Source organism: Oryzias latipes, chromosome 21 (genome assembly GCF_002234675.1).
Source record: "Oryzias latipes chromosome 21, ASM223467v1".
Classification (NCBI taxonomy): domain Eukaryota; kingdom Metazoa; phylum Chordata; class Actinopteri; order Beloniformes; family Adrianichthyidae; genus Oryzias; species Oryzias latipes.
The window spans coordinates 16,419,063-16,443,816 of NC_019879.2; the positions used below are offsets into that span (position 1 = coordinate 16,419,063).

Genomic DNA, 24,754 nt, shown 5'->3' on the forward strand with positions numbered 1-24,754 from the left:
ACATCAGCATAGTGGCTGTCCTCAAAGGGCCAGATATAACTTATACATGTAACTAAATGTAATGAAAAATAAATGTAACTACTCCTTAATGTTAAATTACTCAATATTTATTAATTCTAACTTTTTAAAGTGACAATTACAGTTGCATAGAAAACACAGCTTGTTACTCTAGCATAAGACCTTTTTAATTTTGTCCGCTTATCAAAACCCAAATAACTCCATTAATGAAGGATCAAACTGTCCAAGTGAATAAAGAAAAATAACATAAAGCTGAGCTGCAAAGAACATCTATTACACGTGTAACAAAAAAAGGCTGCACACAGCCTTGCATCCAACTGATGGTTTGATGACAACAATTTGTCTGCATACACACATAAGACCTGCAAACATTGAATAATTACAACAGTAGCTACACATAAATAATATTTAATCAACAAAAAAAATTAAGAAATGAAAAGCTTTTATGCTCTCGTGGGCCACATAAAATGACATGGCGGGCCACATTTGGCCTGTGGGCCTTTAGTTTGACACATGTGAATTAGAGCAAAGATTGAAAACTGAACGACATAGATTGGCAGTTTGCTTTTATTATACTTCTTCCGCTAAAGTGCAGCAGAATCCTGGACCTCTGGAAAACAAACAGCTTAAAAATGGAAAAGGTGCTTTAGCCTTTCTAGACATAGTCTTGCTAATGCATAGTTTCCATCTACAAAGTAATGGCTCTCATGTAATACCTTTATGCACACTAGCTGATAAAGAGAAGACAAAAACAGGTAGTGGATACTTAGGAAACTTGTCCCACTGGGATCAGATTTTCTCTCAAATGGAAGGCTTGAGCGCAGGTAAATCCATGATGCATGATTTATATCTGAGTCCACGTGGCTAATGGAGCCCATGTGGACAACAATCTGTTAATGGACCGGTAAAGGGGAAATGAAGGTTCATTAGTGGAGCGAGCAGACATGAAAGATAGAGGACACAGTGAGGAAAGATGAGCTTCTGTTTCTTTGTGTGGCGTTCTAAGGTGGCTACACATATGAGGTTCTTCAAAATGTGTCTAAAGGGGTTTGGAGAAGTTAAAAGAAATCGGCCTCAAATGTGGTTGCTCTTATTTGGTTGAAGGCTGTAATGCAACTTCACTGTATCTAAAACACATTTAATGTGTATTATTGTTTAAAGAAAAAGGGTTTTAAAATATTTTGCTAATTCTGTCAAGAAGTCTGCTAAAATAGTTGTTGGTGAACCAATCTCTGTTTATCTTATAAAAGTCTTATGAAAACCTTCATCCAAGAAAATCACCAAGATATATGCCAACTATCCTATGCTTTAACAACTTGCGACATGAAGGTGATATGGAGGTCTTTCCCTTAGTTTGATGAGACCACATTGGTGCTTTACATACATGGGTGTGACTCTTCTTCTGTTAGATGGTGGATCTTTGATACTTTTAATTTTCAGGTGGTGTTGCAGAGCATGAGCAATGTTTTAAAGAAACTATTCCCTAAAAGATAACACATCTTTGAAAAATAAATATTTGATTTAAAAAAAATAAAAAATGTGTTGAAAGGATTGCCAATACTTAAGAACATGAGAAATTGTCAGATTATTAGAGCAGACATTAAACAACCAGAGAATTAATGCTCCACTGCTAACAATTGAAGCCTTTATAATGCAAAAACAATAGAACGCTTAAATAGACAGATGCCTAATCAATTATCAATAAACATCTCCAAGATTACTTTCTAAGAATACTTTACATGACAGTACAAGTAGTTTTCTTGTTTGGAAATATTTTGACAGGAATATTTCAAGAGAAAATGTGCTTATTATTCCAGTGTGTTATTCCATAATCCATCCAGATAAATATCCTTTAAAAAATTGGCCACTTGGGACAGCCGTCTTTCCAAGACTAAAGGGAGGAGTTCCTCTAATTGCACTTCTCATTCACACAACATCCTGAGTTTGATCATCCTCTGGAAAAGTCTTAAAGGTCAAACAAACAAATGGTGACTTTTTAAAAATGTTTACAATTATGTATCCAAAAAAGTGTAGCTGTAAATAGACAAAATATCAGAGAATGACTGTTAAACCTTAACAACCACTTACTGTAGAATATTTGTGATTTCCTGCTCACTATTATCATAGAACTAATGCAAATTAAAATGCTCATTTTAGAAGCAAAACCAGCTTTTATTGGAAGTTACAGAAAGATCGAGTGGTAACAATAAAAAGCGCCAGCATCAGATTTAAGAACAGTTTTCAGGATGACTTGCAGAAAAATGCTGTTTGAGAAAAATCTTGGATGTAGTTTCCTAACTTTCATATGTTGTTTCTTTCAGAAAATTTTAAAGCAGAAACGGGGCTGAAGTTGCAAGTTTTCCCTTAAATGCAACATAATGTACCTCAACATTTCACAAACATCTTTGACAAAAAAAGGGTAGCAAGAAAGAAATTTGTCTCAGTCAATATTTGAGCCAGTTGCTCATATAAAATGAAGTAATGTACTAGGCGTCCAAATGAGTCAGGCTTGAAAATCAGATTTTTAAGGTTTTTTATAAAAGTGTACAGTTTTGACAACAACCCTATCTTTAGAAAAACAAACTAAAGCAAAAGAAAAACATCTCTTATTTTAAGCCTCTCCAGTGCATAGCTTTAGCACCAAATTTGGCAAAAAACACCAAGTGAGTCCATTTGTGTCCATTGGAACCACACCCCCTCACTGTGGATTGAAGCTCCATCACTGTGGAGCAAGTGGGATGCCTCTAGCATCGGTAACTTGGCCTTCCTGCAAGTTCTTCACTAGTTGTGCGAGCCAGCGCTTGGTGGTGGTGTCGTCCTTCAGCACCTGTGCAAAGGTGTTGTCCTTTAACTGGTCTGGTAGACACTGACGAAGGGCCTCTCTGGCTCTGAGAAAAGAAAACCAAATGTCAAATCACTGTAGGACATATGTAACTTCTCATATATCAGCCAATCAGAAAATAAACATTTGTTTATACAGCATTTTTAAAAGTTCTAAAAAAAAAAAAAGCTGATCATTGTAAATCTTTTATCACTTTTGATTAATTCAGACAACTGTTACCCTTCTTTTCCAAGTTTCATTATCCCAAAAATGCATGTTTCATCCAAAATAGGAAAGAAAGAAATATCTGAAGGCATTATGTGGAATTCCCATTTACCGGTAAGTTGCTATATGCTTGTTTTTGCAGCACTTTTAACCAGTAGAAACACATTAAGTAATGATAGTTGCAAAAAACACAGATCAAATTCTATTTTTTTTTTTGCAATCAAAATAGTTGTTTTCCAGGAACTTTAGGATAAATAAAAAAGGCAAATTTAGTCACGGAGACTGTTTTACCTTAGGTTATCAGAGAGGCGAAGATAGCAGCGGACAACGTGTTTCAGCAGACGAGCTGATGGCTCTTTGGAGAGCTGCAGCACCATCTTGCCCTGCACAGATAAAATGATCGTATTATTGTGGTGTGTAGCATACAGTCAGGACCGTAAATATTTGGATAGACACATTCTTTATAATTTAGTTTCTGTACATTACCACAGTGAGTTTTAAATAAAACTTAGATGCCGTTGAAGTGCAGACTTTCAGCTTTTATTCCATGGGTTGAACAAAAAGATTGCATAAAAATGTGAAAAACTAAAGCATTTTTTAAACACAATCCCTTCATTTCATGGGCTCGTAAATAATTGGATAATTGACTTCCATGCTATTGCATGGGCAGGTGTGGGTAATTCCCTTGTTATGTCATTATGAGTGAAGCCGATAAAAGGCCTGGAGAAGATTAGAGGACTCATGCTTGCATTTGGAAGATTTTTCTGTGAACAGACAACATGCGGTCAAAGGAGCTCTCCATGCAGGGGAAAAGAGCCATCATTAAGCTGAGAAAACAGAAAAAAAACATGCCAGAAATTGCTACAGTATTAGGAGTGGCAAAATCAACAGTGTGGTACATCCTGAGAAAGACAGAAAGCACTGGTGAACTCAGCAACGCAAAAAGACCTGGGGCCTCATTTATAAACGTTGCGTACGCACAAAAGAAGGCGTACGCCACTCTCTACGCAATAATTGAGATTTATAAAAAGCAAACTTGACGGGAAAATGTGCGGTCCTTCACGCAAGCTCTGACCCAGGCGTACGCACAAAAACGGGTGAAATGAGAAACGGCGACACCGTCGGCAGATGGAAGAAACACATGAAAGTGAAAATGACAATACTGCCTCTCAGAAATAACATGAAGACTTCACAAAGCAAGTCTTACAATTAACAGCTACACGAACACCCGTTTGATCGATCAGCAGTGAAACAAACAAAAAAATCAAACGAAAATTACAACAGAAATTCAAATGAACACATATTTGCAAAAAGAAAAGTGAAATATGTTCTACAATATTGGCATGTAGTGCAATTCATCCTCATAAACAATATAGTTAACAGAACGAAATAATGTACAAAACTGATATTCTCGTTAATGTGTCCGTCTGGCGGAGCAGATATTGGTGCAATTAGACAGACAGACAGACAGACATTAATTGTCCACTGGTGAAAGTTGTTTTCATATTAAAACATTTCTTCATAAGGCATAAGCTATGGAATTATGGTATTCATGCATATGCCTTTAGTTTGTTTTATTTTTGATAAAACAATGTATAGCGTATGTCTCAACCATTCAGAAAGCAACAAGAAATTACATTTGCGCTGATCAATTTCCCATTTCCACGTCGATTATTACCGACATCTGTAGCTTGTCAGATGTAATTAAATGGATGGAAATAAAATGCCCCATCACAATGCGTAATGACGCTCAATGGCTTATCTTGCGCTCTTAGAAGATGTGGCAAATGGAAGAATTCGGAGTGAACGCATATTTAGACAGCAAGAAGACTTCCTGGCAAACGAGGATGAGTGGCTTATGAGCCGGTTCCGACTTCCTCGAGCTGTCCGGCGGTTCGGCAAGATGGCGGACCGCGAGCATACAGTGTTCTAAACTCTGCAGAAGTTTGCGTGCCAAACCCTGTCTATTAGTAACAAGACAACAAATGAATACACTGACTGACTACCGGTAAGAGAGCTTGCTTAAAAAAAAAAATAAAGAAAAAAAAAACGAACTTAATATTACTTACTCGCTCTGGGAGTTCCTGCTGGGGAAGATCTTTCAATCCACCACTATTTGCGACTGCTAGCTAGCTATTGCTAACGCCATGCCGAAACGAGATAAAATCAAGGGAACATGATAATGGACACAGATGAAGAGGGCGCAGGTTCTGCTTGTGCACTGCTGCTTGAATCTCCTGCTTCAAGTCCTCTGTCAAAGAAACAGTGTTCAGGAAAAAAAGAAGAACAGGTGTCAAATGCTGATATTTTACATGCAATTCGCGAATTAACGGGCAGATTTGCTTCCCTTGAAGAAAAGATCTGCAGAAACACTGCAGATATTGTAACCATCAAAGAAGTGGTGGAAGGCTTGGATCACCAGGTTAAAAAAAGCGAGGAAAGGATGCAAGAGGTGAATCACAGATTTTCAGATCTGGAGATGAAGACCGATGAGATGGAACGGTACAGTCGCAGGTGGAATCTGAAGATGTTCAACCTTCCTTAATCCACAAATGAAACAACGGAGGAAACAAGAGGAAAAGTTTTTGAGGTTTTTGCCCAGATAGCTCCAGAAGAAAGGCAGAAATTTGGCTTTCTGATTGACACAGTGCATCGCGTGGGACAGCGTAAAGATGAAAGCAGGCCTCGACCAGTCATCATTCAATTCACATTGCGAGTCTTCAGGCAGAAAATCTGGAGGCGTCAAAGGATGCTGCAGTCATGAAGGAAAAGAAGCTTCGCATCGCCGAAGATTTAACCTTCCGTGAAAGGCAGAACAGAGGAAAGATCTGGCCGTTGGTGGAAAAAGCTCGGAAAGAAGGAAAGAAAGCCACCTGGAGAGGACAGGATGCCATCATCGATGGAAAGAGAGTTTCAGCTGAAAATCTAAAAAACTGATTGATGTAACTGTAAAGGTCGGTAATTAAGAAATATTCCCTTTGCAACAGTCATTTGTTGGCTTAGAATTTACCTTATGAAGGCATGTCAAACTTTCAACAAGTTTTTGTTTCCAACTTATCCCTAAAGCTAGGTAAGTTGGTATAGAATTGTTATTTGTTCTTATTTTCAAGTTCTGTGTTCTATGAGCTATGACTGATTTTAAGTTTAACTCTTTAAAAATAATTTCTTTAAATGTTAGGGGACTACGTGATACAACCAAGAGAAAAGCATTATTTCTTTTTCTTAGAAGAACTGGCGGAAATATTTTTCTGTTGCAAGAAACTCATTCTTGTGGGTTGGATGAAAAATTTTGGAAATCTAAAAAAAAAAAAAAAAAAAAAAAAAAAAAAAAAAAAAAAAATCCTCGAGCTGTCCTGTTGGACCTCTGCGGGCTTTTGGGGGTATGTCACCCGGTGCATCTGGCGCGTCGGTGTTCCCCCTGCGCCTCAGTCACCACACCACTTAAAAGGGATTCCCCAATTATTACCGCCAGTCTCTCATCAAGAGAGGTCAGCTCAGGCTGTCATTGCCAACAAAGGGTTTTCCACCAAATATTAGTAATGACCATTTTGTTTTCAGTTATTTAATTTGTCCAATTACTTAGGAGCCCAAGAAATGAAGGGATTGTGTTTAAAAAATGCTTTAGTTTTTCACATTTTTATACAATCTTTTTGTTCAACCAAGGCTGAAAGTCTGCACTTCAATGGCATCTGAGTTGATCTGAGAGACACGTTAGAAAAAACGTGTCTCTGTCCAAATATTTATGGTCTTGACTGTACATCTTTATCACAACAATGCTATAGGTGCACAACACAAAAATCCTAAAATACTTACAAGAATCATGGCGACATGGGAAAAACGTTCATAAGTCTGACATATGTAAGCCAACCCAGTGTCATCCAGCAGGATCTTTTGCAGTATGAAAGTAGCAACCTGATAAAAAAAAAAGAATTATAGTCAATGGTAGAAACATGAGTTAAATTCATACCATAGATAAATGCATGAGAGTAGGTTTTAGAAAACCAAAACCCAAATCTGTTAACACATATTTTGAATGTTTGACTCCAAAATCCATTTTTTTCTTCCTGCTTGATAAAAACTGCTTTTGATTTCATTGGTAATTACCGTCTTGGAGAGTTCACTTCCAGATTCCATGATGCGAAGACAGAGTGGGATGATTTCCGTAGTAAGAAGGAAGTTTATCACTTCTTGTTCATCGGTTTTCACCAATGCACCTGTCAAGAACACACAAACAAATCAAGATCTGACATAAACAGAATTATCAGAGCAATACCTAAAAGAGAAGACTTTTTAAATTAAAAGTAAAATCAACAAAAACATGATCTCAGCAGGAGAAATTACCTATGACTCCTAGACTGGTAAGTCGCAGGTACTCAAATGGACGCGTTTTACTCACAGTGTGCAGAAAAGGGTAAAGGAAAAGAGGAATATGGGCAGCTAGAAATGCTGACCTGGTGTGGACAAAACAAATAAAATCATATTAATCAATGTAACACATTAAACCTTGCAAATGGAAATAAGTTCGTTTTTTTTTTTAAATTATAGTGAATTGAGGAATTACATAACAAAACCTTAATATTAAACAATTTATTTAGACCATGGCCTTAATAAAAATGAAAATACTATATTTATTATCTTTTAACCGCTTTAAACTGAAGATCTGCAAAGGCTAAATGCTGGAAAAATCCACTATTCTGTATGATGTATGTATTAAAAGTGACTGATGACTGTTACTTTTTAAACAAATAATAAACAAATAAATAAAACAGATTGTGGTCTGTTACCCCTTTAAAACATTATAAGAGCAGTTAATTATTAGAATTACTAAAAATAAAAAATAAAAATCTGATTTTTCAGTAACAATAACTATCTTGTTACCGTGTCTCTGGATGTGAGGCAACACACTGCAAAAGTGCCAGGGCATTACACACTCTATTTGACTGGTGGGCTGTAAGGGTTGGTGGGTTAATAGACGGATAGATGTTTACTATTTCCTGAAAAAAAAAAAAAGGAGGACAATTTAATTAACAAAAGGAGTTGTTTAACACCACTACAAAAATAAAGACCATACAAGAGGCACAGATGCACAAACAGTCCCAATGGGATGACCTGTGTCAAATGAACAGGTGGACCAATACCTGCAACAGGGCAGCAATGGTGCCACATGAATGCCAGAGCATTGGGGCCAAGTCTGGCACGGATTCTCGCTTCTTGCTGAGCTCCAGCAAAGCATTCTCTCTAGTCTCTGGACTGGACAACTCATTGATCCACTGGTAAATCTTCTCACGGTCTACTTGGGCCAGGGCTGTGACGTTGGTTACAGCCTTTGATAGGAAGAAAATATCAATCCATTCGCAATCAATTCTTTAAACAAGCAAACAAACGAAACACTCAAGAACAAAAACATTACGCTAATTAAGATATATGTAACCTACGTTTAATTTCCCCCTTCTGCAAACCCAAATCATGAAGAGGAAATGACAGCGTGTAAATTTGTTAAATGTCTGCTATGACAAATTGGGGCAAAATCAAATTATTTGTCAATTTAACTACAAAAACGTCTCATGATTTGCCAACTGCAATACATGTATACCAAAACCATACTGTACTACATTTGTACGAGGCTTTCATTAATATTATGCAGTCTTTCTTTGAAAACTGCAAAGAGAAGTTCTGCTTTAAAATTAATTCAATAAAGAAAGCTGAAATTTGGGAGGAAAAAAAAGATTTTCGATGTACTTAGGCGAAATTGGAGGGAACGTCACCGTGAGAGCGATGCAATAGTTTGATACTCACCGCTCCCGTTGCCAACATTTTGGAAAGCTTTTCGGGATCTCAAAATACTCTTTTAATAGAAAGTTCGTCAGTTTGCACCTCTTCGCAATACTCGACCCTGAAATCTCACCGTAAGAACCATGGACATATGCTTACGAACTGCTAGCTTAGCTAGTTGCTAGGTGCTCTAACAAATGGGATCCACAACATGCGTAACTTCACATAACTTCAATCGAAATCCCAACACTGAGAACTACAGAAGCACAAAAAGAAATTATTGTCGTTATAGTATCAATAAACCAAGTTTACACTGGCATTTTTTTCAATCTCGCGTTTGATTTTTTTTCCTCGGCAGGGACAACTTCGCTACAAACAACGTCTCAGATATCGCGAGAGGAGAACGGAGCGCAATCTCGTTCATCATTTCCGTTGTAAATGTTCCCATTCCCGCCATCATCGCCCGTTGCTGTGAGGCGTAGTGTGCTGCTCTACTTGCAGCAAACATACAGAACAGCAGGTGAATGCCGGCAAAACCTTTTTTATGCTCTCGAAGGATCTGCGAAGTCAAGTCCACATTCTATAGGTTTGGAACCACCACCGTGATCCTAGACAGGTAATGAAATGACGATGGCACTGAATGTGGTTGTTTTCATCACCAAATTACTGTGTTAGCTAGCTCCCGCTAGCTTAGGAACCAGTGTTGCTAATGTGGGCCTCTTCCATCATATTAAGCGTCTGTTAAAGAAACAAAAACGCCACTGCATGCTTCACATTTAATATTAGATTCATGTTATTCGACTAGTTCGTTGATAGACTGATATTTTTGTTTATATCGTTTGAATCTATGGTTCTGGCCGCGCCACGAGCATCACAACGCAGCTCAAAATGTGTTGCTTCTCCTCTGCAACATTGGAGTTGTCAGTGTTTGTTGTTTAAATGCAGGCTCTACACAAACATGTTTAAAACTAAAATTCAATGACCGTTCAGGATATGCAGTTTGTTATATTTTGTGATTTTTGTGGTGCAGTAATTCATATTGTACTGTTATGCTAACTTGTCACTTTGGATTATGAAGTCCTACCTTTTTCCTTTACTTCAAACCGCATTTGCCATGTTGGCTACGTATCTACATATCTCATATTAGTTTTGTTTCTGTATCTTTTATTTATTTATTATTATAATTTTGAATAACACATTTCAAGTTTTTAGCAAATGTTATTGTTGGCTACAAATTAAATCACTTATAATCTTCAGAATGGCACGTCGGTGCTGCATGTTCTGTAAAAAAAACAATATAGCAAACTAGTTACAAAAATACTAACTTCTTGTTATGTGGCATTTAGCAATGGTAAAAATATTCATTTAAACTGTTTATTTGGTTAAATAGCAATAGCAGTCATAAAAGTGAGGTTGTTTTTGCCATTATAGGCTACCCGTGTGACTATTTCTTGACATGTTTATTTCTTTTGTACATCTTAAATTCAGACCTAACAAGTGGACCATCAGGATAGCAAGCCATGTCAACTTTTGTGCCCAAACTCTCCAGTGGTAGCACTGTCAAGATTCGCTTTAACACCATTGAGCTGGGCGGCACCAAGTGGAAAGAGGGAACCTTTGAAATTTTGGAAAAGGATAACAGAGTTAATCTCTGTTTAAGGTTCAGCTGTGGTGGCGCTGCCAAAACTTTCCAGGTAATTTCTCTTTAATGTATTTTATCTGTATGCTTGTTGGTGTTGTGACAGATATTTAGCATTAGGCATGATGTTTCTGTCATCCCTACTTAGACATTTTTTTAAATTAGTGTAATTTATTCCATTTTGGATAGAACTACACCTATTATTTTATCTCAATTAAAAATTTCAAGCACATCATATGTTGCTGGAGGAAGTTAAATTTCCGTAAATTCAGGTGAACACCTTGCTTGTTTACTTACTGCCACTAAGGGGTGTATTTTCACATCAGCAAAGATCTGATACAAAACCTAAAACTAATTTAGCACATCATTTACATCTTTAAAACAATGTAGTTTCACTATAGGAAAGTCCTGAGCCTTTATTTTGTTGAACACTTGTAAAAATATAAAGTTCACAGTTGAAAGTACCAAGCCCTCAACTTTAATTGCTTAAAAGTAAAATTTCTAATATTTTGTAATTTTGTTGTGTAACAAATCAAAATATTCACCCCTGTGTGAGGAATCAGCTTGTGCTGTAATGTAATTCAGTTTTATGTTATTTTATAATAAACATATGTAAAACATAATTCTCTTTCACAGAGCCTTTAGTGTTGTAGAAAAGCAGAAGTAAAATATAACTTTTCTGAGTTGTTTTATCGACATCGCTTTAACCCTTTCTATGTTAATCAGGTGATACTGACATAAATATGCTATCTGTTAAAAAGGAAATCAGCAGATGAAAAGTTAACATTGTTTTTGAAGTGCTTTGGTGTCTATCTCTTACATGTGTTTTTTTTAAAGAGTGTATTGTTTTTTTCAGCTGAACCATAATGTGAAAAGCATTTCTCAGAATCCAAATCGGATCATGTTGACTCTGAAGGACAATGTTGTCATTTACTTGGATAAGATGCCTCAGCCATTGGTTCAGAGGACAAAGGAGTATCTGGAAAAACTGAAACAGGGAAAATCTGGTAATTACACTACTTCTCTTTTTTTAACCCAACAAAAACTTTATGTAAAATATTCCTTAAATTATTGACTGCCTAGATTGAAATTTAATTTGTCTGTCAAAACCCCTTTTTATTTTTCCAAGAACTGTATAACTGCTAAAATACTCAATCTTATTTTATTTAGATTCACAAGTTCAAAATTCAGAAAGGTTTGGTCCACTTTTTAAAAATGTCCATGCCAAAAACATTTTTGTTTGAATATGAATATATATTTAGTTATGTTTTCCAAGTAGAAAGTTGTTCTGTACTTTTTTAAGCCATCATTGCTGAATAAAAACCAGTTGCAAATCAGTCATAAAAATTAAATGTAATCAATATGCTATTGTGTCTTCGGTGCATTTTTGCAGAAAACCTTTATTCTTTAAGTAACTGATTTTATTATCATTTTTGTTCTCATCTTTTCTATCTCTTCATGTAGTTTTAAAGTCCTCCTATGGAAGTGCAAACCTAAGCGTACTTGGCAACCGCTCTATGAAAAATGAGACCAACGTATCAGGAGAGAGACAGGTGAGCAAAGCAACTTTGACTTTGATGACACTGAATGTATAATAGAACTGGACTGAGTGACCCCTCCGCCCTTCAAATTCCAAACAGGAAGTACCTGCAGGCCCCCACCTTGAATGTTCAAAATTAACACTTGACAGAGTCTCCCAAGTCCACTTTCAGTGGAAGGGGTGTGGACTTCTAATAATCTCACTCCTGATTGGTGACAGCAGTTGCTATAGACAGATTGATTTAGACCGATTCTGCCCAATCCCTGCTTACTGACCTTGTCTGGCTACAAATGGTGGTGCAAAAATGGCGACAGAGTTGGCAGAGTTTTCTATGAGTGACGCCACACTCCCTCGTCCAGTTCTCTTATACAAGTTGAGTAGGGCTGCACGATATGAGGAAAACTCGCGATATGCAATATTGGTGATTAATATCGCGATAACGATATAATTTGCGGTATATAAACAAATAGCCAAACAACCAAAAACATCATTTACATTTCACTGCAACAGTTTAAAAATGATACTCCAAATGACCCTGGTCGACGTAGGAGGCAAACATCAAACATAAAAGGGCTCCATCTGATTGATCAACAAGGTAAACGGGTCCTTCCGATTGGTTAAATGCATAAAGGGATTAATTTCATTTGTTCACTATTTCAGGCTGCCATGAGTTTGTTTTTGCACATTTGAGGTAACCGTTTATTGCGATTTTCGCCGTCTTTTGCGGTATGCATATTGCACAGCTTGATGTCGCGATAACGATAAATTTGCGGTATATTGTGCAGGCCTAAAGTTGAGGATTAAATAATAATGCAGACTCAGCATTTCAGCCAAAATTGTTTTAGACAACACCAAGGCGACAGAGTATAGAGGGCCGGGAAGATACAACACCAAGAAAGCCTCTGAGCAGCCCTAGCAGGGCAGCTGCCACTCCAACACGCATTGGACTGCTGGAAAACAGGTGTGATCGACTTTTATCACGTGGTTCTACATTTTTTTTTTCCATTTATTTGGTTTGGAAAAATGTTGTGACTTTTTGTTTCAGAGGTGAGAAAAGAAAGAGACTCCTCACTTCTGAAAGTGACCTTAATGAAGACTACCCCAAGGAAAATGACTCCTCCAGGTGAGCCCAGTAGTGTGTGTTGCAACTGACACAATCCTCAGAATCATTGTCCTTTTAGAAGTCTGAGTTTCTACAATCCAGAATCATTTAGATTTTCCCCCCACACATTTGTAGCAACAACAAGGCAACTTCAGAAACACCCAGGAAGTTTCTTCTGAGCTGCAAGGAAAAGCTCAAACTTTCAGAGGAGAACAGGAGCGCAGGTAAACTGCCATGTCCACGGATCACTAAAGACTTCATGTGTTTTATAAAGATGGCTGTCTTGTAGTGTCTTCTCTATTTATTTGAAAGTAATAGAAGGAATTCATGTCAACTATCAGTAATGTAAAGATTTGATTAGGTTTTTTTTAACATCCATCTTTTTTTGTGCTGTGACTCTTGTAGGCCCTTTGGCTGCATCTCCGCTTCAGCCAACCTCGTTCTATGGCAGCAGATCTGTAACCAAAGACTACAGTCAGAGCCACTCCTTTGTGGACAGGTGAACATCTGTCGATTCACTCATATGCTTTCTAATCAGTGTTGCTCTGTATTGAAACCAAAACTCACATTTAAATGTGATGTTGTGAAATCACTCACAAAACAGTTTATGAAGTTCCTGTTGAAGCACAAGTTGAACCAACACTTTCGATTTTATCATTGATAGGCCTGTCAGTACTTCTCAGACCACCCCAGCCAAGAGGAGTCTCATTCTCCCTAACCACTCCACTCCCTTTAAGAAGGTGCGACCCTCTCTGGAGTACGGTGGCTGGAACAAACAGAGGCCATCTGCCTTAGCCCAACCTCAGCCACCCTTGCAAGGGTAAGTGTTAAATCGATGATTTCCACTAAAGGCTCAAATAAAAAATATTCATTTTTTAATATCAATAAAAACTACATTTACCACAAATGTGTTTTTAACATTACAGATTTTCTAACCTTGGAAATACCTGTTACATGAATGCCATACTGCAGTCCCTCTTCAGCCTCCCCTCTTTTTCTAATGACCTGCTCAAGCAAAGCACCTTTTGGAAGAACTTGCCAATAAATGCATTGCTAAGGTACTCTTCACAGTACAGTTATAAATGTATAATGATTGAGTTTTTGGTCCTATTTCATAGTGAAGGTTTTTGACTCAGTTGAATTTCTACTCCCTGCAGGCGTTTTGCGCACCTTATGATTAAGAAAGATGTAGGCTGTCCAGAGACTAAAAAGGACTTGTTGAGGAAAGTGAAGAACGCCATTTCCTCCACGGCTGAGCGTTTCTCTGGAAACATGCAGAACGTAAGATTCTTTTCATGAAATTCAAACCATTTGCCAACTTTGTTTAAAAAAAAAAGAGGGTTTAACAGTTTAGAGCAAAATCATGTTAACTGCAGTCATTGTGTTTTGTTTTTTTGCCAACATTTAGCTTATAATAGTGATTTTTTTTTTTCTTTTCCTTAATAGCTTAACTTATTAAATATTGGAGGTGTTTAAAATAGAAATGTATGAATAAATAACTAGTTTTACTGTCTTGTATAGTGTGTATTTTGGTGACCTTGGTGAATTATTATATTTAATAATTTATAAATATAATTATATATATATATATATATATATATATATATATATATATATATATATATATATATATATATATATATATATATATATATATATATATATATAAAATAAATTTATAAATATAATGATAATCGGGGCGACGGTGGCTTAAGCGGTTGAGCCTCTGATCGTCCAATGATCGAAGGGTCGGCGGTTCGATCCCCGCTCCGACCAGCCAAATGTCGTGGTGTCCTTGGGCAAGACACTTCACCCTCCTTGCCTCCAGTGTGGCTCCACTGGTGTGTGAATGTGCATGAATGTCCCGGTGATGGTCAGAGAGGTCGTAGGCGCGAACTGGCAGCCACGCCTCTGTCAGTCTGCCCCAGGGCAGCTGTGGCTACAACTGTAGCTTACCATCACCAAGTATGAATGAGGAGTGAATGAATAATGGACACAATGCTTTGAGCGTCTGGAAAAGCGCAGAAAAATCCAATCCATTATTATTATTATTATTATTATTATTATTATTATATAATAGTATAATTATTAAAATCTATTTTAATAATTATTTAATAATCTATTAAAATCTATTTTAATAATTATTTAATAATCTATTAAAATCTTAATATGGATTTATAAGATGGGTGTTATTCAGGGTCTGTATCAAACGTACTGCAAAAGAATGTCGATTTAAAAGAAAAAGAATGTTTATGATGGAATGAGACGCACATTAAATTATACAACCAAGAAATAAAAAATGGAACTTACATTTTTCTTAGTGAATTTTTAAAACCAAATAATAAAAAACCTGATTGAATATATATTTTAGCTTAACAGACCTCAAGTGTATTCATTTCATGTTTTCAAATCTATCCTAGTTCTTTATTCACGTGTGTTACATGTTCTCTAGGATGCACACGAGTTTCTGAGTCAGTGTCTCGACCAGTTAAAAGATGACGTGGAGAAAATCAGCAAGAGCTGGTCAAATGGTGCAGCGCCGCCCGCTTCAGCAGCATCCGAACTGGGTCAGGAATCGACGGCAGTCAAGGCAGAGCCCGCAGAAGAAGCTGACACCTCACACATCTTCACTTGCCCGGTTGTGGCCAACATGGAATTTGAGGTGCAGCACACAATCACATGCAAAGGGTGAGGCCTGTCCCCTCTTTGGGTTTACTCATCAGTCCTGTGTCCTCACGGGGCTCTGGAAGCAGTGTTTTTGGTAAAGATGCGAGCTGTGATGCCTGTTCTGTGTTGCAGCTGCGGCGAGGTGGTAACCAAACGCGAACAATTCAATGACTTATCCATCGACCTGCCACGCCGAAAGAAGACCATCCCACTTCGCTCTATTCAAGACTCGCTGGATCTCTTTTTTAGGGTAAGACTTTTATCTGTGTCCAGAATATAATATAGATTGAACTCAGTTATTTAGTTTAAACAAACATTTCAAAACAAAGTCCTGCAGCATATACATGTTTACTTAAAGGTGTTTTGTATTTGCAGATGGAGGAAATTGAATATTCGTGTGAAAAGTGCAATGGGAAAGCAGCAACTGTGGCACATAAATTCAGCAAATTACCCAGGTATCTGCTCGTACACAATAACACGCACACCCACAGCACTTCGAGGTCAATTTATAGGTCATCTTTGAGTTGAAACACTCTGAAGTGCATTCTCTCCCCACAGGGTGCTCATCCTACACCTGAAACGGTACAGTTTTAACGCCCAGCTGTCCCTGAACAGCAAACTGGGCCAGCAAGTGGTGATCCCGCGATACCTGACCCTACTGTCCCATTGCACTGAATCCACAAGACCTCCTGTCAGTCTTGGCTGGAGCTTCCCAGCTTCTGTGTAAGACAAGAAGACAATCTTTGTTACTAATTGCTGATATTTTTTATTTTAAATTCTTTTAATCTAAGCAACAGAAATGGCCAACTTAATGTGTTCACAGTGATTAGGCTCTTTATTCACCTATTAATGTAGGTTCCTTGTGGAAGTTCAAATACAGCAAATCTGACCATCACAATGTTTCAGTGTTTGCATTAACACAATTATTGATTCATGTCAGTCCACACTAAACACAAAATCACAAACAAGATCGACTAAGCTAACTGAGAAGCTAAACATAAGGTGGGATGAAGGTGATTTCATATTATAATTTTGCTCATTGCTTTTTCGTAATCATTTACCAAAAAGTGACAGACACTGTATCACCAGCTTATAATGTATGTGTGTAAGCAACATTTACCTATTTTTCTTAAAAGGTCCAGAACAGTCAAGACGTCATCGCTGGTTAACTCTTCTACAGCACCTCATCGGTAAGTTCTGTACAAAAGTTCAATATAGTTTAACACGATAAATCACTGTGTTTTGCTATTAAACAAAGGCGTATCTTTAGGAAACAAGAATTAAACCAAATGAACAGTTTGATTAAATATGGTAACTATGTGTCTTACAATACTGTATTGACCAGCTGGTATGTTACAATGCTAACATATGTTTGCCATCCTTTCTTAATGGTAAAGAAAATGTGCAAGTATTGTTGGGTTAATTTCAATTCTATTAGGGGGAAAAAAAGCATTTCCAGTGAGCTAAAATATGTAAAAAAAAAAAATACTGCTCCTTTGTAGCAACTTTTTGTTCCTTTTTGCAGAAGATTTGGAGGAAAAGCTGCCTTTTCCAATAGCTCCTGTGTTCTCTTGGACTCTGACTGCGAGGAGGAGCTAAACAGGAAGGTGAGCACAAGCCACAAGCGACGCCTAAGCAGTTGTTTGTCCGAGCAAGACAGTCATCCAGAAGAGGTGAGTGGATTTTACTCATGTTCCTACTGTGTTGTCTATGTTAGTGATGTGATACAGATGATGGTTTTCAGAGGGGGGCAATGGAATCGGGAGACTTCAGTGGCATAAATGATGACGAAATGCTGGCTGCTGTGCTGGAGATGAGCCGTCAGGAGGCGGGGCTTTCTGCGCCGCCCCCTTTGGAGGATGAGCCAACAAGCAGCCCAGATACAGGGTTTGGGGACTCTGATATTAATGACCTGACTTACCATACAGATCAGCTTGAAGGGGACACTAAACAGTCTGCAGGTATTCCTTCAAATATGGGGTGTCTTTGTATACATTACTTAAAGCGGATTTGTTTTTTTCACTGCCAGATGTTTGGTAACCAAATGTTTTCTTGATGCGTAGATGTGCTGGGCTCCTTGGACATGACCATGGATGATAACAAGGAGAACCAGACTCCAGAGAGTGTGCAGCAGCAAGGGGAGCTAGACTGGGTGCAGCAGTATAACCTGGATCAGGAGCGAGAAGAACAGGAGCTGCAGCAGGCTTTGGCCCAGAGTCTCCAGGAACATGTGAGACCAACACACTCTTGAACCCTTTTTAAACGATTATACTGAACAAAAGGGCCCTACCCCACAAGAAACAGGAATATTTCCATGAGAATTATCATGTAAACTGCTGCAACCACCAGACATTCACAGCTATGGTGGAGAACACATTCAGCTGTTGGAAAGAATTCATCGGTTTAAAAATAACTCCTGCTAGGCAGTTAAATCCTCTTGGTGACAATTTGCCAACATGTTGACATAAAGATCATTTTGTTGGGAAGTGTAACTAACATTTTGTTTTCTTCTATTGTTGCTTTGTTGTTCCTCCCCTCAAACAGGAAGCCCAGGAGATGAGAGAAGACGATGATCTGAAGAGGGCTACTGAGCTCAGCTTGCAAGGTATAAACATTTTTACTCAAACTTGTGGGTTTTTCCCCCAGATATTTTTATGGAATCCCATCAGCCATTCTTTTCACTGTACTTAAAGGCAGGCCTGCCTCAAGAGCAGCAGTTATTAACATTAACAATGTTGTTTTTCTTTTTAAATAATATGGAAAGAATTTGCTAAGGTAGTCGCTTGAAATGGATCATTTATCTTAATTACATTCTTTAAAATTTTGGTTATATGCATAGGCCTGAAAATAAAACCCCTTTTTCTTCTTCATCTTGGGAAAACAAACATATTTTACGATCTAAACTCCTGAAAGCCATTTCCATTTCTGTTAAAAGTCGACATTAATGCTAATGTTCTCTCTCCCCCTACAGAGTTTAACAATTCTCTTCCTGAGCTGCTGTGTTCAGATGAAGATTCTGGAAACGAGGATGTGCTGGACATGGAGTACACTGAAGCTGAAGCAGAGAACCTCAAGAGGAACGCTGAGGTTAGACACTGAGCTAAAGTGTTAAAAAAACTCTTTTGTTGCATACAAAGTTTACAAGTTTACACAACCTATCAACCACTAACAACAACCACTAACAATATACTGCACATTTTAAATATTTATACCTTCTTACGGGTTTAAAACTAGTATTCTAGTTTTAAATTAAATTATTTTGTGAATATATTTGATTTTAAATTGGGGAAACGCAAATATAATTAAATATTTAGCATTTATTTGATATTACTGCTGTACTTTCAGTTACAAAAGCCCTAAATTTCCATGTATGAGATGCTGTTGAATGACCTGATTACTGACTTCTCTGTTTGGAGACGTTTGTGTATCTTTTACTTATTTGCTGGGAGTGCTGGCATATTTGAATTGAAAGACTGTCGTTTTATATCCTTTCATTTACAGACTGGAGACCTGGCCAACTCTTACAGACTGATCAGTGTTGTCAGCCACATCGGCAGCAGCTCCTCCTCTGGTGAGTCTTTACCTCATCAATTCTGATTTACAAACACTAGAGAGATGGAAAAGGGAAAAAATAACACATTTAAATCTTGCTATTCTAGAGTATAAAAGATTGGTTTGCTTTGCCTGGTTTGGAATCTTTTTTCTTTTTCGCACCACTGTGACTTTACATTTCTTGTTTCTGTGAAAATCACAAATGTTTAACCAAACTTCTTAACGTAAAAGTGCAACTTCTGAAAAGCTTTGAAAAAACTTCAACTTCAATGTTTTTGGAGTTTTGTACAAAACCAAAAGACATAACAAACAAAACAGCATGTGGTATGTCGTTTGAAGCCCTCCCTATAAAAAGCATCCTGCCAGTCATGGCACCTCAAATGTATCCTTGTGTACACGTGTTTCACTTCACACTTGTTTCTTCGTTCAAATACTTTTTTCTTTGTATCCAGGACATTACATCAGTGACGTCTACGACATGAAGAAACAGTCATGGCTGACCTACAACGACCTGGATGTCTCGCGTACACAGGAAGCAGCGGTCCAGCGAGACCGGGACCGCAGTGGATACATCTTTTTCTACATGCACAAGTTAGTTTTTGTGTGTTGACACAAGTTTCCTGAAACGATATGTTGCGACACATTAAGTGTGTGTAACAGAGGTGGCTTTGAGACAAATCCTTGTCTGTGACTTTTGTCTCCTCAGAGATGTGTTTGAGCAGCTGTCAGAGATGGAGCGATCCGGGGCCAGTGGGGCCTCCGAGGCAGTGAGGAATGTCCTGCAGCCCCTGTGAGCTGGCTTCCAAAGCTGGGTCCTAGTGGAAGAACCCCAACAACCATCTATACTACTGATCCTCCTATCACTGTCAAGTGTTTTCTTTGTTCCTCTGCTCGCTTTTCATTCATCTTGCTTCAGGTGTCCGTTGTAAAGACTCTTTTTAAAGCTATAAGCCACAGCTGAAGTTTCAGTTCATCTACGTTCAGCTCTGATTTTGGGGCCCAATTTTTCTTTTCTTTCAAGTTTTTTGTTTCTCAACACACTTCTTTAAATCGACATAAAAAAAATCCTTCACCACGTGGTACTGGTGCTGCGTGAATTGTTTTGAGATCCTTTATTTCACATATAACCTGAATAAAGATATATTCTATGTTGGGAGTATAAGCTGTTATCGTTTTAGGCGGTTGCTGTATTTAGCGAGTACATTTGGTGCAATATTTGTGTTGCGGCACAAACCTGCCGGTTCAGATTAGCTTTGTTTGGTGCGGATGGGTCCCCCCCCCCCTGCTTCGTATGCATCACTTGCCACCTGAATTCTGTGTCTGGCTGACTTTTCCATATTTATAAACGTCCAAGCGGAAATCCACATTAGTTACTGAGCTTTTCTCAGTTGATCCCCAAGTTTTGATTCAACCTTGTGCCTCCTAAGAAAACTTTTATAAATATGTGTACAAGCTTTACTTTGAAAGGTGTACAAGCTTGTTTCTGAATGTTTGTCAGACTTTAATGTGCAAATCAGATGTTCTTATATATATATAATATATATAGTTGACTGATTTTCCTTTTTATCTTTTTGAATTGCAGAGTAGGGTTTGTCTTCAATAGACCAAGATGAGCCACAAGCAAATACTAGTCAAGAATAGAACCACCAGGGAAGTTATTTATATTAAAATGTCATATTCACGCCTTTAGGGTCACTATACAGTATTTAACACCAAGAACTCCAGGATTTGGTGTTGAAGTAGTTTCTGTCAGGCATGTGTGCTTCTAGAATACAGGAAAGTATTCTTGTACTGGTTCCAGTACTAAGCAGCCGCTGTATTACTTATTTTGACAACGTATACATAAAATGTCAAATGTCGCAATTTCAACAGCATTAATAATAACCCACTTTCAAATTTGCACAACTAACTGAGTTTGAAACCAGTTTGGAGTGAATGTGGCTTATGATCCAGTCCTGTATGTCATTGAGGAATCGTACACCATTATTAGCTGACTTTGTGGAAGTACGTAATGCTAATAATGAGGACCTGTTGAGTATATAAATGGCTAGTGACCAATTTCCCCTCCTCCCTTAGCGCCGATCTCCATTTCTGTCACCTGAACATCCTGTCGTCAATGCGATGTAGAGAGGGAAGCTAAAATGTATTTGTGAAGTCACTATGAAATGCTTTTTCTACCCTTCATACACAACTGACTTCTTTAAGCAGATTTTTAATAAAATATTGACAAAACACATTTTTGGTTTGATTTTTACATTGTACGATTGTGTCCAGTGTGAATGCTGTTAGTCCAGGCCCTCAGAGTACATATAATCCTGTGGGAATAAGGCAATGATCCAAAATTTGAGAGAACAATAAAACGCAGAAATATAGTGAAGATGTTGGACTGTGGTCACTGTCAACCGTCTTCGTGTCTTCTCATCAGGGGTTCCAGCTGGCGGCCTGTGAGTCTGCTGTACTCGCTTGAAATGTAGCTTTCCTTCTGCAACATCTGGAAGAAAAATCCATTTTTATAGCTATTCACATGGAAACCTTTTAATTGAAGTTCCTTAAAGTAAGTTTTAGAAACATGACTGATGGGGGGAAAACTTTGTTTAAAAAAAGTGGGGTTTATTTACATATGTGGTCATTATTTAAAAAAAAAATACTAAAAAGTATCTACAAATGTATTCTAAAAAATACTCTGCCATAAGTCACCTAATATACATGATATGATTCAGGTCAGGACTCTGTGCAGGCCAAAGCTCATCCACTCCAGACTTTGTCATCCATGTCTTGCTGTAGGCACTGGTGCACAGTCATGTTGGAAGAGGAAAGGCCCCCCTCTGAAATGTTCCCACAAGGTTGCATTGAGCATTGAATTGTCCAAAATGTTTTGGTATCCTGAAGCATTCAGAGTTTCTTTCTCTGGAACTAAGGGGCCGACCCCAAGTCCTGAAAAACAAGCCCACACCATAATTCCTCTTCCACCAAATTTCAAAACTTGGCACACTGCAGTCCAAATTGTACAGTTCTCCTGGCAACCTCCAAACCCAGACTCGGCCATCAGATTACCAGATGGAAAAGCATGATTCATCATCCCAGAGAACGTGTCTCCACTGCTCTAGAGTCCAGTGGTGGCATTCTTTACACCACTGCATCGAACAGTTTTCCCTGCATTTGGTGATGTGTGGCTTGGAGGCAGCTGCTCGGCCATGGAAACCCATCCCATGAAGCTCTCTGCTGAACTTGGGCTACTCTAAAGGTCACATGAAGTTTGGAGCTCTGTAGCAATTGACTGTGAAAAAATATGGCGACCTCGTTGCACTATATACTTCAGCATCCGCTGACCCCTCTCTGTCAATTTGCATGATCTACCACTTCATGGCTGAGTTGCTGTTGTTCCCAAACTCTTCCATTTTGTTCTTATAAAGCTGACAGTTGACTGTGGAATATTTAGGAGTGAGGAAATTTCCCCACTGGATTTGTTGCACAGGTGGCATCCTATGACAGTTCCACGCTGGAAGTCACTGAGCTCCTGGGAGCGGCCCATTCTTTCGGAAATGTTTTTAGAAACAGTCTGTATGCCTGAGGGCTTGATTTTATACACCAGTGGCCAGGCCATGCAGGTGATTAGGACACCTGATCAATTGGATGGGTGAGCAAATACTTTTCATAATACAGTGTATCTTTCAAAAAGTTCGGCGCATTTTTTTTTTTTTCCTACTGACTTACATTAGTAATAGAACAACTAAAAGAAATGCTGTTTTAATATGAATCATAATTTTAAACAGTTTGAAATATGTATTTCTGATCCTTTATTTGTAATGGCCTTCCACTCTGCTGCTCTTCTGACCCCCCATAAATGTTTTAAATTTCACCACAGACATGAACTTACAGAAGTAATAATATAGAATTTCTTATAAGCTGCCTTTTACACACTCTAGGACAGTTTACAATTAAATTAGTAAAAACAGTGGGGGGGGGGGGGGGGGGGGACTGTTTAAAACAAAACCAGATAGGATACAATCCAAAAAAAGACATGTAATACAATGCAAAACTCAAAGATACTTTTTTTAGTTTAAAAAAATAAGTGAAACAAAGTGTGGTACAGGAATTGAAAAGCCTTACTTGATTTAGTTCCTCTTTTAGAATTCCATTAAATAAAGCTTCTGGACTTCACAATATTTGTTAATAGTGCTAATATATTAATAAACCTGACTTCTATATTAAACACAACTTAATGTGAAATGAGAAAACACTTTGCATCATATTTTGCGTCAGAAATTGATATAACAATGTATTACTGCTCATCAAAAAACAATTTCACTATTTTAAAACCCAGCCTGGTCCTTCATAATGACTGATTTGGTGTTTTAATGGAAACAAACCTCAGTCCATTCTTCCTCTGTCTCATGTCTGTAGCCCAACAGGTGACAGATCCCATGTGCAGTGACGATCTGAAACAAGAACATTGAGCAACTGTTTGCAAAAAAGATTGATGGCTAGCTGAAATTTTAAATATGATTTTCTGTGCGATTAAGTTTTATAGACCCAGCATACAAAAGCTCACAGTTAGAGCATCGTGAAGATCCACTGATTCCTCCTGACATCTCTTCATCACAAACTCAACGCCAAGAAAGATGTCTCCGAGGTTCAGCTCATCTCTGTGGAGTGTGCAAGGAAGCTTCCCCGGTCGCAGATCCTTAAAAAACATACACAGATAACTTATTAAAAAAAAATCTAAGAAGAACCAACAACCACAGTCTGTACGTGTATGACTGTTGGAGGCATATATCTTCACGTGCACTGTTTTACCTCGTAGAAGGGAAATGAGAGGACGTCTGTAGGCATGTTCTTCTTTCTGTAAATGTGATTAATTTGCTGAATTCTGCGATTGTCCACGCAAATAACACCTAAATCGAATTTCTGAATACCGAGAATGTGTCTCAGGGTATTAACATCCCTGCGCAGTCTCGCGCGGCGAATAGGAACTATTTTCTGGAGATTCCGCAGCACGACTCCCATTTTAAAATATGAAGAGTAAATAGATAACGTTGCGCTCGAAACAGTCTCGACACATGGATAAAAGCTAAAGTCTCAACGCCACATGTGACACTAAACAATTACGAGAACTATATAATAGTAAACTGCAATAATTACTTATGAATCGGCACACAGCTCGCCACTTTACAGTCAACGTTAGCTTCTGGTGATGACGTTCATTCATTCCTGGCCGGTAGAATTCAAGGTGACACTATTCTTAAAAGTACACCAAAACACGCCTTCGTTTGACTAAAATATGTTTCAAAACTTAATTTAAAAAAATCGAAGTCCATAAATGTATGATTGAATTAATGTACTGCTTGTTTAACACATCTTCGAGTAAATTGAAAGTACGCGGAACGCTAGTTTAGGTTAAGCACGGACGAGATTGTT

General features: G+C 38.0%; 3 protein-coding genes across 3 annotated transcripts; 1 reads left to right on the plus strand and 2 right to left on the minus strand.

Annotated features, from left to right (window-relative positions):
* Positions 1-2,169: 2,169 nt before the first annotated feature.
* cnot9 (CCR4-NOT transcription complex subunit 9) lies at positions 2,170-9,238 on the minus strand. Its single transcript, XM_004081668.2, has 8 exons — positions 8,861-9,238; positions 8,203-8,388; positions 7,943-8,058; positions 7,406-7,515; positions 7,169-7,278; positions 6,878-6,976; positions 3,356-3,447; positions 2,170-2,906 (listed from the first exon to the last, which is right to left on the minus strand). The coding sequence occupies exons 1-8, from the start codon at positions 8,876-8,878 to the stop codon at positions 2,738-2,740; spliced, it is 900 nt and encodes a 299-aa protein (XP_004081716.1). The 5' UTR covers positions 8,879-9,238; the 3' UTR covers positions 2,170-2,737.
* A 67-nt stretch (positions 9,239-9,305) lies between these two features.
* usp37 (ubiquitin specific peptidase 37) lies at positions 9,306-21,570 on the plus strand. The gene is made up of 24 exons (XM_023951157.1): positions 9,306-9,452; positions 10,325-10,530; positions 11,332-11,482; positions 11,940-12,028; positions 12,861-12,976; positions 13,061-13,138; positions 13,253-13,341; positions 13,523-13,616; positions 13,782-13,937; positions 14,044-14,175; positions 14,275-14,398; positions 15,570-15,805; positions 15,917-16,034; positions 16,160-16,239; positions 16,343-16,507; positions 16,921-16,974; positions 17,310-17,457; positions 17,529-17,745; positions 17,848-18,014; positions 18,329-18,389; positions 18,756-18,871; positions 19,286-19,355; positions 19,789-19,927; positions 20,043-21,570. The coding sequence occupies exons 2-24, from the start codon at positions 10,357-10,359 to the stop codon at positions 20,128-20,130; spliced, it is 2,862 nt and encodes a 953-aa protein (XP_023806925.1). The 5' UTR covers positions 9,306-9,452; positions 10,325-10,356; the 3' UTR covers positions 20,131-21,570.
* On the minus strand, positions 21,533-24,722 carry ybey (ybeY metallopeptidase (putative)). The gene is made up of 4 exons (XM_004081669.4): positions 24,134-24,722; positions 23,889-24,020; positions 23,707-23,775; positions 21,533-21,827 (listed from the first exon to the last, which is right to left on the minus strand). The coding sequence occupies exons 1-4, from the start codon at positions 24,341-24,343 to the stop codon at positions 21,735-21,737; spliced, it is 504 nt and encodes a 167-aa protein (XP_004081717.1). The 5' UTR covers positions 24,344-24,722; the 3' UTR covers positions 21,533-21,734.
* Positions 24,723-24,754: the final 32 nt, after the last annotated feature.